The sequence below is a fragment of the Neovison vison genome, chromosome X, assembly GCF_020171115.1.
Source record: "Neovison vison isolate M4711 chromosome X, ASM_NN_V1, whole genome shotgun sequence".
NCBI lineage: Eukaryota > Metazoa > Chordata > Mammalia > Carnivora > Mustelidae > Neogale > Neogale vison.
The window spans coordinates 30,072,567-30,088,974 of NC_058105.1; the positions used below are offsets into that span (position 1 = coordinate 30,072,567).

The window sequence follows — 16,408 nt, forward strand, 5'->3', positions numbered from 1 at the left end:
CTGCATCTTTCTCTTCACTGTGTCGAAAGGAAAGGAGAGCGTCTGGGTTACGGCAGCGGCCAGGCAGACATTGACGAAGTTCTGGAGGGGTGAGAACCGATCTCGGGGTCCATTCCAGAGTTTCTCCAGGTTCATGTAAACTAGAAGGGAGCCAGCAGAGAAGGGCAGAGCACCTGCAAAAAGAAGGCCAGGAAGAGGCTGCTGCTGTCTCCAGTGCCGCTGGCTTGAGAGCACAAATGCCTGTGGGGAATCCCAGGCAAGTAAACAGGACTGGCTCCGGTTCATTAAAAGCACTCCAGCCAGAGCTGCCCGAAGCAACTTTTCTTCGGTGACAATAATGTGCTCCCTTTCAATAGGGGGTGTGTTATCTGTCAAAATGCACCAAACAGTTCATTCAAGGTTGGCGCACTTTGCTGTATGCAAATTTTACTTTACAAAGAACTGCAAACCAGTATTGAACTCTAGTTCTGGAGACACATGTTGAACGGTGGAGGGGTGGAGGGCACTGATGTCGGCAAATTACGTGGAAGTCATCCAGAAATATGTAAGATGGACCAATGAATGGCCAGAGGGATGAACATGTACACGATAAAGCCATGTGTTGATTGGAGCGTCCAGATGGTGGGCGTATGGGTGTTTTTGATTCTTGTAACTTTTCTGAGTGTAGTGTCAGAAATTTTTTTAAAAAGTAAAATCTTGGGCGGGGGGAGATCACTCTCATAGAGGAAACAGGGAGTGGCACTTCACCAGGTTTCCAAGGCTAGGAGGGACTGGCCTCTGGCTGAGGAGGAGACAGTCTGTGCGAACTAGAAAGCGAGACTGTCCTGGTGAGCGAGGGCACTTGACCTTGCTTTGGGGTATGATGTGGCCACATCAGGGTCCAGGAAAAGATGTCAAGTAGGTAGCGCAGTTTTCAAGAAACTTCCAGAAACTTTGGGAGCTATCTTAAGTTTACAGAGGAGCTTAATTTGTCTGTCGAAATAAGATTCAAAAGAGAGGCTAGCATCAGCTAACTTTATCTTGAGGAAAAGGCAGTTATCTATTTAATAAACACATTGCAAATGAAGTACCCACACCCCTGTTTTCCTTCATTCAGAAAACATTTGTGGAGTTTACGTGATGTGCTCGGCCCTATGCTGGGTGCTGGGAATACAAAGAGGCATAGGCTGATTCCTGGAGGAGACAGACAGCTGATGTGTGTGCTAACTGGCCAGGGTGGGGTGGCGGTACAAAGTGCTTGAAGCACACAAGGACCAGAGGGATTAATTTTACCTAGAGCATCAGGAAGGACTTGACAGAAGAGAAAAATTGCCCACTGGGTCTTGAGGATTGAGCAGGAGTTCACCAGACATTGGGAGAGCGGACAGGCAGTCCAGGCAGAGGGAACAGCAGGTGCAAAGCGAGTGGTGTTTCCAGGAAATTGCAAGTGTTTCTGGATGGCTGGGGCACCGTGCTGGTGGAGGGACGGCAGGAGGCGAGGGGGGCCGGGCCGCCCGGGGCCAGGTATGAAGGACCGAATGGTGTGTCATAAGGAATTTGGGCCCTTCCCTGTATCTCAGGAGTGCCTGGGACTGGGACCCTGTAGAAACCTCTTGTCAGTGTCTGTGGGAAGCATGAGGACGAGGGCAGAGGGAGGTGGGGAAGGAGGAGGGCGACAGATGAAGAATGCAGAGGTCAAACTGACAGTACTTGGTGCCGGAAGCCGGAAGCCACAGCGGAGAGAGGAGAGGAGCTGAAGCAGTTCTAGGTTTCTTCCGGCTTGGGCCACTGGGTGAAAGGCAGGTGGTCGCGTTCTTTAGGGAACCCAGGAGGAGCAGGTGTGAGCCTAACGAGGACGCCGGGTTTAGTCTCGAGCTGGATGTGCCCCGGGAGCAGCAGGTGAAGGTGTCCAATAGCAGGTACTCGTCCTGCCATTGGGAATTGGTAGCAGTCAGTGGTTAAGACAGAGGGCTCTGGGGTTACATCGCTAGGTTCTTCCGCTTCCTACCTATGTGATCTCGGGCAAATCTCTCAGTCCTCAGTCCCTGAGCATCTACTTCTTGTCTGTAAGCTGAGGCTTCAGTGAGAAACTGTACGCCAGGCGTTCAGCACGGTGTGGGGCACAAAGAGAGCACCAGTAAATGGTAGTCACTGTTGTTACAGAGGCCGGGAGTCCTTAGAGTATCCTGATGCTTGGTTAAGCCACGAGCTTAGCTGAGGCCACCTGGGGTGGGGATGGAGGGTGAAAAGAAAGCCAAGGAAGGAGCCCCGAGGGGACAGTGACACATGGGGGGGGGGCTAGCTGGAAGCCAGGCTTCCAGGAGAAGGGGTGGTCAGTCGCATTAGATGCTGCAACAAAGGTCCAATATCAGGTGAAGAGTCTGCCGGGTTTGGCAATTGGGGGACTCTGGCGACTCGTGCACATGTGGTCTTGGCAAAGGTTCCAGAGACCACGGAAGGTATGCTTGCTACCTGGTTGTGCTCACATATGTCTGTATGCAGGCCGAGTCTCTTTCCCGCAGTCAGATGGGGTGTGTGGGATTATCTTCCTATCAGTTTGGGCTGAGCCACCTTCACTCTCCCTTCCTCCCCTCCTTGGGATGTGACTGGCCAAAGTTAGGAGCTGGGTAGAGGGTGTGTGGCTAAGGAATAGAATGAAGCTAATTGGCTCCACATGGATTGAATCCATAGGACCTTGCCCTTGAAAAACTGTATTTAACTGGTTATAAACAAAGGTATACAATATTCATCTATACCAAAGAACACAACCTTTCCTTGGACAAGGTGAAAAGTTCCATCTTACCTAGAACAGTAAGGGAAACCCCTCGATACAGGGCTAGGAACCCTTCCTGTTGATAAACAGTAGAAAAAGCATGGAGGATCCCTCTGTAAGATGGTTCCAGCAAGTTCTGCACAATCAACCGGGTTTTGATGAGGTCTGTAGGGTACGTCACAATGGTGGAAACCATGCCTGCAAGACTCCCAGCCATGATGGAGCTCCACTGGGAAATATGGCCCAGGTCATCCGTGAAGAGTATGACAAACCTAGGAGAAAAAAGGAGGAAAAACCCAAGAGAATCAGCTCTGGATTGTACCTGAGTGTTCTATACCACTTCTTACAATATCTCCCAGCATTTGGAAATGTTTTACAAAGTGAAAGTTACTATATCAATGTATTAGGATTCACAAATAGCACATTCAGTTCTACTATCTTAATAGAATTTTGTGAGCTATAAGGAGATGACTTTGTTCTTTATGTCTACCTTAAGTTCTTCCCAATTCATTTTGAGCATTTTCCCCTGTATCTGTGTAACTGTCAATCCTGGCTTGCCGGTGGGGTATAAATGAATAGGAGTACTTGGTAAATACTGAACTAGAATGTGCTCCTTTGGTTCTCTTGAAATTTAAAAGAAATGAAACTGCATGAAATGATGACTTTTTTTAAAGATTTTATTTATTTATTTGACAGAGGGAGATCACAAGTAGGCAGAGAGGCAGGCAGAGAGAGAGAGGGGGAAGCAGGCTCCCTGCTGAGCAGAGAGTCCGATGCGGGACTCGATCCCAGGACCCTGAGATCATGACCTGAGCCAATGGCAGCGGCTTAACCCACTGAGCCACCCAGGCACCCTGAAATGATGACTTTGAGCATCCTCAGTAACTAAGGTTTCTTTTTGTTTGTTTGTTTTAAAACCTCTATGTCCAACGTGGGGCTTGAACTCACGACCCGAGACCCCAAGAGTCTCATGCTCTACCGACTGAGCCAGCCAGGGGTCATGTCCCTCCCTTCCCTCCCAGTAATTGAGTTTATTTATTTTTATCTTTTAAGATTTTATTTATTTATTTGATAGAGAGAGAGAGTATGAGAGAGAGCATGAGATGGGAGAGGTCAGAGGGAGGAGACTCCCCATGGAGCAGGGAGCCCAATGGGGGGCTTGATCCCGGGACTCTAGGAACATGACCCGAGCTGAAGGCAGACGCTCAACCAACTGAGCGCCACCCAGTGCCCCCCCCAACCCCGCCCCAATAATTGAGTTTAAAAAAATATATCTTTGTTTGGATGCCTGGGTGGCTCAGTCAGTTAAGCATTGGATTTCGGTTCAGGTCATGATCCCAGGGTCCCACTGAGCCTGCATAGGAGTCCCTGCTCAGCAGGGAGTCTGCTTCTCCCTCTCCTCCTTGCTCTGCCCCTCCCCCTGCTTGTGCGCTTTCTGTCTCTCAAATAAATAAATAACATCTTTAAAAATATGGACTGGTTGGGGTGCCTGGGTGGCTCAGTGGGTTAAAGCCTCTGCCTTCAGCTCAGGTCCTGATCTCAGGGTCTTGGGACCGAGCCCCACATTGGGCTCTCTGCTCAGCAGGAAGCCTGCTTCCTCCTCTCTCTGACTGCCTCTCTGTCTACTTGTAATCTCTGTCTGTCAAATAAATAAATAAATAAAATCTTTAAAAAATATATGGATAAGGGAAGATGCGGCACCCCTGCTAGTTCCCTGGGAAATGACCAGTACAAACAAGATCCCACTTCTCACCCAGCAGACTGGCAAAGATGAAAAAGTCTGATGGCATCAAGTGATGGGCAGGACACGTGGAGATGGGAGTGTGCCCATCTCCGCTGGCAGAAATGTCAATTGGCCCAGCCCCTTTGTAGTATCTAGCACAACTGAAAGAATACCTCCTTTCACCCCAGACATTCCATTTCTAGGTACACATCCTAGAGGAGCTGTTGCCCACGCACACGTGCAGACAATACAACACAGTGTGTTCGTGTGAAAAGTCGAACAACCTAAAAGTCCATTCATAGGGGAATGGGTAAATTAGAGCAATCATATAACTATAGCTGCAATGAGCTTGAGGCGAGGTATTCATGCGGATAATCCTAAAAGCATAAAGTTGAGCATAAAGTCACTGCAGGGTGACCTACAGTGTATGACAACCATCTATTTAAATGAAGAAACACACCCATAAAAGCATATCTTGTATTATTCATGGATGGATATAGCTACATATTTTAAAAAGTGTCAACAGGAACGCCTGGGTGGCTCAGTTGGTGAAGTGTCTACCTTTGGCTCAGATCATGGTCCCAGGGTCCTGGGATCGAGACCCTCGGCGGGCTCCCTGCTCAGTGGGGAGTCTGCTTCTCCTTCTGCCTCTCACTCTGCTCTTGTGCTCTCTCAAATAAATAAATAAAATCTTAAAAAAATAGAGAAGTATTAAATGGGCCCCCGGGAAGGTGGAGGGGGGGAAGGGAATCGGAATGAATGGGGTTTCTTTCTCTGGAACCTTTTATTTCTTTGTATTAAAAAAAGATACTTGAGGGGCGCCTGGGTGGCTCAATGGGTTAAAGCCTTTGCCTTTGGCTCGGGTCATGATCCCAGGGTCATGGGATCTAGCCCGGCATCGGGCTCTCTGCTCAGCAGGGAGCCTGCTTCGTCTTCTCTCTCTGCCTGCCTCTCTGCCTACTTAATGATCCTTGTCTGTCAAATAAATAAATAAAATCTTTTAAAAATTTTTTTTTTTTAAAAAAAGATACTTGAAGTATCTTTTATGCTGTCTTTCATGCTGTTACTTCAGGATGGTGGGTACATGGGCACTCTTCTTTCTGCTTCTTTACAGCGTTATAATGTGGCCAAAAATGACTTTGGGTGGACTTTCCCAAACGCAAGCCAGGAAGACTGTTGCGGTCCCTCTTTCTGGAAGCAGTCAGGACCAATCTCGGCAGAAATTGTTCAAAGGGCACTTTTACATGGTACACATTCCCTGCCCAGGAGACAAAGGAATTTTACTCCTTGCTGATGAGGACAAAACCAAGAAGGGCTTGGAAACCAGGAAAAATAGTATTTTCTACTAGAGAATGGGATAGGGGAGAGGGAGAGGAATAGTGGGGGTATGAGTAAAAGGAAAATGAACAGGGCTAGGCTAAAAAAAAGTATTATATCTTTTTCAAGATTTTATTTATTTGAGAGAGCAGGAGAGCACACACAAGTTGGGGGGGAAGGGTAGAGGGAGAGGGAGAAGCAGACTCCCCGCCGAGCAGGGAGCCGGATGTGGGGCTCCATCCCAGGACCCTGGGCTCATGATCTGAGCCAAAGACAGAAACTTAAAGACTGAGCCACCCAGGCACGCTGTATCTTTTCAGACCATCCCCGGTTCTCTGGTCCTCAAGTCTCCCATAAAGAGGGGCATGTCCTGTTCCTTCAGCCTGGCAGCAAGCTGGGGCCCTCTGTGTGATAAATAAGACACGTGGGTATTCAGGTGAAATCATTTAAGAAGTCCTAGGACCAACCCTTTGCTCCCAAGTAAACACTCAATGATCACAAGCATCCCTTTCAAGGGGTACCTGGGCGGCTCAGTTAAGCGTCTGCCTTCAGCTCAGGTCATGATCCCAGGGTCCTTGGATCAAGCCCCGAGTCAGGTTCCCCACTCAGCAGGGAGTCTGCTTCTCCCTCTCCCTCTCCCTCTGCCACTGTCCCTGCCCGTTCACTCTCCCTCTCTCCAATAACTAAAATCTAAAAAAAAAGATAAAAGCATCTCTTTCAAGCTCTAGGAAAGTCTTCATTTTGCCAAACTATGGTTGACTACTGTTAACTGCACTAATTGAAACAGTCATAAAAAAAAAAAAAAACCCAGTCATGAGTTAAGCAGCTACTTCTGAAAGATGCAGGTCACTAAAGCTGGCCCTCGCCAGTGGGCCATTGGCCTGTCTCACTTCCTTGTTCCTGCCTTTTCTCTCCCCCAGGGCCAGTCCAGTTGGAGGGGAGCCTGAGGAGGGGCAGGGGAGGAAATGGACATGCTTGACGGGCCGGACGGTCTGCAGCCAGTTGGAACAATCCAGATGACGGTGGGAGCCTGAAATGCCAAAGAAACACCGTTCCTTCTCATCGCCTTGCCCTCTTCCCTAACCCACTTGGCCACTTCCAGACTCATTTATCGAACTTCTACTATGCACTATGCACCAGACAACTGTGCTCACGCTCAGCAAAGGTCCTAACGGAGCTCTACAGTCCTGCGAAAGCAGCTGGTGGAGAGGGGCAATGGGAGAGGAACTAAGCCCTGGGTCCTCGGAACAACCTGATGGACGAGGAACAGGAACCCTGTCTCACAGCAAGTTAATTTATAAAGTCAGGTCTTACTATCAAATAGACAAAATTCCAAAGAACCAAAGCAAGTCCTTTCTTCTCAGACTCTTATCATCTGGTAGAGACAGGGACCATCAACCCTTCCCCTGGGGGGAAGTGATGTCATCCTGCCCCGCCCCCGCCCTTTCAGCTCTTGTCTGATTGGCTGGGGCAGAAGTGTTCCCCTTTCTGCTCTTCCCCGCCACCGCCGCCCCCACCATACACAGAAGCTTTTCCCAGAAAGACTGGCTAAGCTGGTGAAGAGCAGTAACCCCTTCTTTCAGCCACAGGCTATCACCCCTCCGCCCCGCCCCCACCCCAGGTATCCGGAGTTAGAACTGCCACCCAGCTGAACACGAGCTCCTGGACTGGTTATACAGTAAGAAAGTGGGGCTGGTTCCGAACTATTCCAGAGCTGCAGGGACACCAACCAACGTTTGTACAGCTCGACAAGCAGTTGTCCAGTAAAGCTGGAGGAAGATGCACTGGTCGATGGATCTGACAGCCAGCCTCTGTGTTCCGCACTATTTATTGCCAGGGCCCAGCTCCTAATAGACTCTACCCAGAGGACTTTTGATCATAAATCCAAGGGAGCAGACCTATCAGCATCACAATGGTGGGCAGAGCCCTGGACTAAACAGCTAGAAGACCTGTTTCCAGTTCCAGCTCTGCCATTAATTCTCTTTGGGGACAAGTCAGTTAATCCCTCCATTTCCTGAACATTCTCCATGTTTTCGCTTCGTTCAAACCCCCGATCCTAGGCTGTATACCATTACCCTCAGGCAACTGTTTCTGCAAACTCATAGCCAGGAAAGAGTAGAGATGAGTTAGTATAAGGATGGACTAACGGTATCTTCTCTGTGTAGGAAGGCTAGCACCATGATTAGCCAACCACTTTGCTTTCTATGCCTTGCCATTCACTGAAATACTCCCTTTTAGTTTCCAGGAGGAAAACAATCTCACAGGAAACATTACTAGCAAACTTAGACCTGGGAACTCTCTCTTTCTTCCTCTCCCGGTCACCAGCCACCACTCTGTGTCAGGTGCCCGCAGCTGCCACATGGACCAGTGCAACAGGTTCCTAACTGGCCCAGCCACCCCTGGTCTTCCTTCTCTCTAGTCATCGTACGCTGCCACCAAGTGACGGTAACTCCTGTTGAGTTGCTCTAATCATCACCTCCCCACCACCACCACCTCCTCAAAAATCTCCCACAGCTAACATTGGCCACACTGAACGAAGTCCAAAGTCCTTAACCCGGCCCTCTGAGATCGCATTCCAGCCTGCTTTTCTGGCTGGACTTCCCAGTGCTGCTGTAGACACACCCTGTGTTCTAGTCCTGCCGCATGCCTGCCCACCTCTGTGCCTTGGCTCATGACGTTACCTATAATCTTTCTATCTTTCTCTCCATCTGTGCCCAGCAAACTCCTATGCATTCTCCCCAGACCAAATCCAGGTGGTTTTTCTCCTCTGTGAGGTCCTCACATCTTCTCCTCCTCATCAGAAGCGTGAATCTGTTTTCTTTAAAAGATTTCATTTCTGGGGCACCTGGGTGGCTCAAGTTGGTTGGGCGTCTGCCTTTCAGCTCTGGTCACGATGCCGGAGTCCCAGGATCGAGCATGGCATTGGGCTCCCTGCTCAGTGGGGAGTCTGCTTCTCCCTCTGCCTCTCACCCCACTTGTGTTCTCTCTCTCCCTCTCTTAAATAAATGAATCAAATCTTTTAAAAAAAATAAAGATTTCATTTTTAAGTAATCTCTACACCTAATGTGGGGCTCGAACTCACAACCCCGAGATCAAGAGCTGCGGGGCACCTGGGTGGCTCAGTGGGTTAAGCCGCTGCCTTCGGCTCAGGTCATGATCTCAGGGTCCTGGGATTGAGCCCCGCATCGGGCTCTCTGCTCAGCAGGGAGCCTGCTTCCCTTTCTCTCTCTGCCTGCCTCTCTGCCTACTTGTGATCTCTCTCTGTAAAATAAATAAATAAAATCTTTTAAAAAAAAAAAAAAGAGCTGCATGCTGTACTGACTGAGCCGGCCAGGCATCCCAGAAACGTGGATTTCTGTAGCAATCAGTCACATGCTATGGACATAATAATCTTCCGTTCTTCTGTTCCTCTGTAAGCCCTGGGGCCCCGGGAACATGCCCCTTTTGTCCCAGCAGGTACTTAAGGAGGCCTGGCTGTATTAATTCCAAATGAACACAGAAAGAAACGCAGCAGGGTGTAGTAGTTATGGATTTGGAGGCAGAAGGTAGGCTTATGGGGCTCTCAGCCCTATAGGGAGGAATGATGGAGCCAGTCTGAGCCCAATTCTGTATCTGGAAAATAAATGGGCACAATACTTCCCACCCGATGGGCCTTACCAAAATCCAATGATGTGCACACACCCAGCCAAGGGTAACTAAGCGGTCATGATTATGCTGATCAGCTTGATTGCGGTGATCATTTCACCATGTGTATGCACATCAAAACATCAAGTTTTACCCCTTAAATATATATATATTTTTATAGGTCAAGGGTACCTCAATTAGGCTGTTAACAAAACCAAATGATGTATATATACTAGGTGGTGTCGGGGCCAAGGGCAGGCCTCCCCATGATGGGCAACAATAGTGTGGTGGAGATTATCTTGAGCAGAAAACAATCAAGGCCCAAGACTCCGGCAGAAACTCTGACCTCCCCTGCAACAGCTTGAAAAGCCTTTAGAGGACCTGCTCCAGGAACACAATGATGGCCATCAATAAGACAAGAATTAGGGGTGGTAGGGAGGAGTTTAGCAAAGAAGGTTAAAAATTCCTCTCTGTTCCCTGTTTCCCAGTGGCCCAGCCAACACTTACCAAACATTTGCTCTCTTTCATCCTGCTGTGATTTGCATTCCTTCCCTTTGAAGTCCCAGACCCCTACCTCCTCCTCCTTCGCTCAGAAGGACACCTATACCTCCTTTTGCCTGTCTTGGGAAACTCGTGTGTGTGTGTGTGTGTGTGTGTGTGTGTGTGTGCGCGCGTGCGCGCGCACATGTGTGTGTGCATTGCCCACCCAGAGGAAATGAAGTTTGATTTTCTCCCAGAAGCCTATCTCAACGTCCATTGAATTCTTGTCCGACTAGAAGAAGAATCTTGGACAGAGGAAAAGATCTTCCTCTCAGGCGGTGATTACCCGACCAGTCCCAATACGGAAACCAGCCTGTCAAGTTTGGTCTCCTAATCCTCGGCCTACATTCCAAAAGGCAGATTTCCATAGCTTCGTGTGGAGAGAACTGTTTACAGACATCAAGCCAGCTGTTGCTGAGGAGGAAACTCCTCCCCAGCCTAGGTGAAATGTGGGTTGGCCAAGAGGACTCAAGTGAGAAGGAAAATTCCATCCAGCTTGTCAGCTGCCTGGTGAGCCTTCCAGCATCAATGGTGAGAATCCTGACTGAGCCTCCAAGGGTTTAACTAGGTGGTGAAGACTGTGAGCTGTCTGTCTAATTCAAAGCCAAGGCCAGTCCTCAGAGTTGGCACTGTGCCCACAGAATGAGCCACACAGGGACCCTACCCTCAAGTCAGAAACATCCTCTCTTCCTGAAGCTCCATCAGTACCATTTCATACTTCTAGGCTTGTTTTAGTGAAAATGCAAATATCTCTGAGCTCTGAGGGACCTTTGAAGACTCATCTGCATTTGCATGTTTAGATAGCTTCGGAAGAAGCAGCTGTTGTTGGGAGAAGGTGAAAAATGGGCAAAGAATGAGGCCAGTGGGCAGAGGGTGGGGTGAGGCAGTAAGTTGGGGGACCTCTGTTGGGCCGTAAAGGCCAAGCTTCATTGGTGGGAGGGGAGCTGAAATCTGTGGCCTTTCATGGCCATGGGTTGCCCCCCCAGGCCCCCTCCCGCCCAGTACTTTCCTCTCGAAGGCACAATTGCACACACACACCTTCCGAACGGTCTCTCTCCTGAGCCAGCCAAGGCAACATTTCCAAGTTAGTGGAGGGTGGGAATGGGCAGGAAGCCGTCCCTACTGGCAGGTCTTCATTCCTTCCCTCCCCCAATCTGTTTTTGCCCCATTCCCCCTCCTCGCCGGACAACTCCGGGAGCCTCTCTGCGCCGGGGACTGCGCTCCGCAAAACTGCACCCGGCGGCCCGGGGAGGCCCCGCAGTGCACCCGAGGGCCTGCGCAGGTGCCGCGTCCTGGCCCGACTGCCCCGAGGGGCTCCCGCGCGATCCGGAAGGAGGCCGCGGCTCGCCGCGAGGCGCCCCCAACCCCGAGGCCGCGCCCGGGAAGCAGGGCGCTGTCGCCCCCTCCCCGCGGCGCCCCCTCCCCTCCCGGGCCCGCCCCGCCGCGCCCGGCTCTTACTTGCGGTAGGCGGCGAGCTGCACGGCGCTGCAGGGGAAGAGGCGCAGGCACGCCACCGCGTTCCCCTTCCACAGGGCCCGGGGCCCCTCGGCGCGCCACACCCGGAGCCCCGCGGCCCACGGCCCCCGGGCCTGGCCCCGCGCGGCGCCGACCTGGGCCAGCACCGTGGCGAGCTCGAGCGGCGCGGTGAGGCTGAGGCTGAGCGCCCCCGCCACGCCCGCGCACAGCAGCCGCTGGCCGCCAGTCAGCCGGCCGTCCCGCCGCCACGTCGCCATCGCGGCCCGGCCGCCAGGGCCCGGCACCCCCCCTCCCCACCGCGACCCCGGGGGACCGCGTGGCTCGGGACTGCGGCTCCCGGCGGGCTCCCGGCGCACGGCCCGGCCCGGCCCGGCGCGGCGCGCGGCTCGGGGCCCCGCCCGGCGTGGGGCGGGCCGCGGCCGGATCTGGAAGCCGGCTGCTCGCCCGCGCGCGGGCCTCGGGGTTGGGGCTGGGGCTGGGGAGGCCGCCCCGGGGCCGAGGCCGCGCCTTTCCCCTGGGCTCTGCGGCGGGCGGCGTTCTGTGTGCCCTGGAGAATTCCAAGCCCCGCAGGCTCTGCTTCTGGCTTCCCGCGTCTTCCGCGCTCCCGACCCCCCCCCCCCCGCCGCGCCGCCTCCCCTCTCTTGTTTACCACCCTCTCTCCTTCCACATTCCACCCCTGGCCTGGGCTCTCCTCCCTCCGATCTCTTCTGTTCTGCCCCAAGAAGCGGCCCAGCCGTGCCATGTGCGCAGGGCAGGAGGGGAAAAGAAACCTCACGCCAAGGCACCTATCCCACTTGTCCAGTATTGGGCTTCCCGTGCGTGAGCTCACTGAATCCTCAAGAGAGCCCTTAATGGGCATGACCTCAGCTACAGCCCTCGGTTGGAGAGGCTCTGGAGGTGGTCTGGACCCTGGAACGTGCCTTGGCATCTTGGCAGCTCACCAGCTGTATGACCTTGGGGGAGGTCACTCCAACCCCTCTCTGTGCCTCAGTTGCTTCATCTATAGTTTCTTCTTCTAGGGGTTGTTGTGAGGATTAAATGAACAGTGACACAGGGCAGCCCCAGCAAGAATTTCTGGCCCCCTTCCAGGGCCTTCTAGACTGATGAAGAATCAGATTGACAGGAGGCAGATAAACAGGAGAAAATCAAATGGAATTTTATACACACGGGGAATCCACACAGACAGTGGACATTTCAAAGACAGGCAGGCAGAACAAGGTATCCGGGTCATCCCGAACTAAAGGACAGGTGGGGAGGGGTTTGGGACTTCACAGAGGAATGCACTTCCCGGAAAAATGAAAAGAAGAGCAGATGTCTGGCGCTGAGATGTGCGCCCTGCCAGACAGATGTGTCACTCAGATAAAATTGATCTCTGGTCATAACCCTTATTCTGGAAAAGACCCCAGTGTAGATTCTTCTGTGCAGTTAAGGGAGGGGCAAACCGGCCCGGGGGCCCCTCCAGCACTATGTCCGTAGCTCTGATTAGATACTATTTTGCAGAAGAGGAAGGCAAGACAGGAGAGCTTGGCTGACCCTAGGTCACAGCTGCAAGGGGCAGTCGAGATTCAAATCTAGGTTGATTTTACACCAACCAGCGGCTGTGCTACACATCCCCTGTGACTGCGGAATGTAACTCAAGCAGGGACCTTCTCAGTGGCCCTCCTCTCAGCTTAAGAGGACAATGGAGGCAAAGAAGGGCTGAGAGTGATTTGGCCAGAGTCCAAGAAGAATTTTGTTAAGTGAAACAGAATTCCAAGTGTCTCCCTGTCTCTGTTTTTGAAAAACCACCTTGATAGTAACAGTGCAAGGGAAAGGGGCCGTGAGCAGTCTGTGAGGGCGAGACGCCCCAGGAGCATGGTTGCTTTGAGGCTTATCTGGTTATTTCCTCCAACTGACTAACACACAGAACGATAAAGCAACCTTCTCTAGAAGGCGTCCCAGGGCCCAGATTCACAGGGCTGGTTCTGACTCCGGATGCCTTGCTCTGCTTTCAAACATTGGAGAATGCTGACTTTTCATACTTGGTGACTTCTGCCCTGCTGTCCGCGGACTTCCCAGCTGAGGGAGGTTGGAGAAAGGAGGCTTGTGACTGTGGACTTGAGGCCTTGAACTGGAACTGGGGCCAACAATAACAGGACCTTCAGGTAGCACTTGGTCCTAAAGCTCCTTTCGCCCTGAGAATGGAAGAGTTGATGCAGCCGTTCCATTGTATGGAGATTGGCTCAAGTCCCTTGTTTTCCTTTCGTTGCAAGGCAGCCTGTGTGAGGGGGTTCATTGCCCCCATCCTGGGGACCGGGTATGGACATGCTTTTCCTTAGCAATGCTATTCTTTACTGTCCCGCATGAATAAGATTGTTCCGGTGAACCAGAGGCAAGAACCATTTTTACTTTTCACAGCTGTGGGCCGGGAGAAATCAGGAGCTGGTGATTTAACGTGAAAATGTATATATTTGTTTCCCTATAGGTTCAACAGTTAAAATGTGTAACAGGGAAGTGTATAGTTCTTGCCTTCTGTCTTTTCGTAGCAGGGCGCTAACGGAATGAGGTGTGTTCCTATTCTCAGCGAGAGCCTCATTTATTTGCTAACCATAGAGAACATCATGTAAATTGATCTTAAACATAAATCACTTCCTGAGCATGTCCCGTATTTAGATGATGCCTTGGGGACTCGGGCTAAGTTTAACTGCTTCTTTTGCACACTTGGTGAAAGTTGGTGAAGAAACACAGCAGGTTAAGGACCCACAACTTTGAAAAAGGCACACGATGTGAAACTGGGGTATTCTGTTAAAAATAAATGTATGAGGGGCTCATGAGTGGCTCAGTCAGTTAACTGCCTTCTGCTCAGGTAGTGATCCCAGAGTCCTTAGGATCAGGTTCAATGTCAGGCTCCCTGCTCAGTGGGGAGTCTGCTTCTCCCTCTCCCTCTGCCCCCCACTCGGGCTCTCTCTCTCAAATAAATAAATAATATCTTAAAAAAATAAATGTGTGATTACTTTAAGAAAAGGATGCAGGGGTGCCTGGGTGGCTCAGATGGTTAAGCCTCTGCCTTCGGCTCAGGTCATGACCTTGGGGTCCTGGGATCAAGCCCCCACATTGGGCTCCCTGCTCAGCAGGAAGCCTGCTTCTCCCTCTCCCACTCCCCCTGCTCGTGTTCTTTCTCTCTTGCTGTCTTTCTCTCTCTGTCAAATAAACAAATAAAATCTTTTAAAAAATACATTAATTTATTAAAACAAGATATGGAGGGTACCTTCCTAGTTGGTAGAGCACTAACTCCTGATCCGGGAAGGTGGGAGGTTGTAAGTTCAAGCCCCATGTTGGGTGTAAAGATTATTTTAAAATAAAAATTTTAAAAGGAGGCAGTTAATAAAACAAACAAGCTGAGTAGTAATTTAACAGAAGGAGAAAGGTGGCTGGCTGACTGAAGGCACGAGGCCTCCTATCACCCTGGTCCTGCCTTAGGAGATGCTAACAGTTTTAAATTCAACTGTCATTCTTCACTTTCTCTTCTAAGTGATATCCTTTCTCCACTGTACTGTTAAAAAAAATCAACCAAATAATCTTGAAGATCTAATTGGCTTTCTTTCTTTTCTTTTTTTTGGGAGGGAGGGGGAGAAAACATGCATGACAGCGTAAGCAGCTCCCAGCAGTGGGAGAGAGAGAGAGAAAGAGAGGAGGAAGCAGGCTCCCCGCTGAGCAGAGAGCCCGAAGCGGGGCTCGATCCCAGGACCCTGGGAGCATGACCTGAGTCGAAGGCTGAGGCTTAACCCAGGAGCCCCTCTTAAGTGATTCTTAAATAAACACTGATTTAGGGGCACCTGGGTGGCTCAGTGGGTTAAGCCTCGGCCTTCGGCTCAGGTCAGGATCTCAGGGTTCTGGGATCGAGCCCCGCTTCGGGCTCTCTGCTCAGCAGGGGGCCTGCTTCCCTTCCCCTCTCTCTGCCTGCCTCTCTGCCTACTTGTGACCTCTCTCTGTCAAATAAATAAAATAAAAAACAAACAAACAAAACAAAAACAAAAAACCACTGATTTATTTGAGAGAGAGGGCACCAGCAGGGGAAGGGGCAGAGGGAGAAATAGGCTCCCCGCCGAGCCAAGAGCCCAAAGCGGGGATTGGGAATCTTGACCTGAGCTGACAGCAACGATGCTTAACCGACTGAGCCAACCAGGCACCTCTCTTAGCTGATTCTGGAATAGAGCTGCACTCCTTGTGGCAAGTAGAGAGGCTCATAGGAGGAATTCTATGGAAGGAGAGCAGGAGGGTGGTGTGTGGCAAAAAGTTATTAGCAAAAGAAAAGAAAGAATCAATTTAGGCTAGGACAGCTGCTTTTGGCTGGAAGGGAATGGTGGGGTGTTTATCATGCAGATTACATTACTAGTGCTGTTAAGGACTTTCCAGATTGTTAAAAAAGTCACATTCCTGGGAGAGGTGGAAGCTCATTAAATTTTGGCTGGCGGTCCTGGGGTTGGGGGGCTCTCCAATTTGCACTTGCTTTTCTTTTCATTTCCTTTATTTTTTTTTTTTTAACAATGCATTGGCTTAGTTCGACTTGCTGATGTTCCTCAGGTTTTAGTTTATCTTGCTATGATTATACCAATGTTGGTGGATTCCTGCTTTTTTAATTTGTCTTTTATTCTTTTTTTAATATTTTATTTATTTGACAGAGAGAGAGAGAGAAATCACAAGTAGGCAGAGAGGCAGGCAGGAAGAGAGAGAGGAGGAAGCAGGCTCCCCGCAGAGCAGAGAGCCCGAAGTGGGGCTTGACCTGAGCCGAAGGCAGAGGCTTTAACCCACTGAGCCACCCAGTCGCCCATAATTTGTCTTTTATTCTTAAGCCTTACGGAATTTTGCAAATTACAAAAGGAGTAAATAGCTGTCACCACCAAGACAGATGGTATAGAAGTGTGTTCGAGAGAGTTAGGTGCCCCTGCACGTGCTATGGAGTGACCAGTGCTTAGGACTTGGCGGGCCATTTTCTT

General features: G+C 50.8%; 1 protein-coding gene across 1 annotated transcript in view; it reads right to left on the reverse strand.

Moving 5' to 3' along the window:
* Positions 1–11,689, reverse strand: part of SLC25A43 (solute carrier family 25 member 43) — a 42,267-nt gene extending 30,578 nt beyond the window's left edge. Inside the window, exons 1-3 of the mRNA XM_044235124.1 lie at positions 11,415–11,689; positions 2,783–3,024; positions 1–173 (exon numbers count right to left, since the gene is read on the reverse strand). Coding sequence (XP_044091059.1) covers positions 1–173; positions 2,783–3,024; positions 11,415–11,689 — 690 coding nt within the window. The remainder of the gene's footprint in view (positions 174–2,782; positions 3,025–11,414) is intronic.
* Between the last annotated feature and the right edge of the window lie 4,719 nt (positions 11,690–16,408).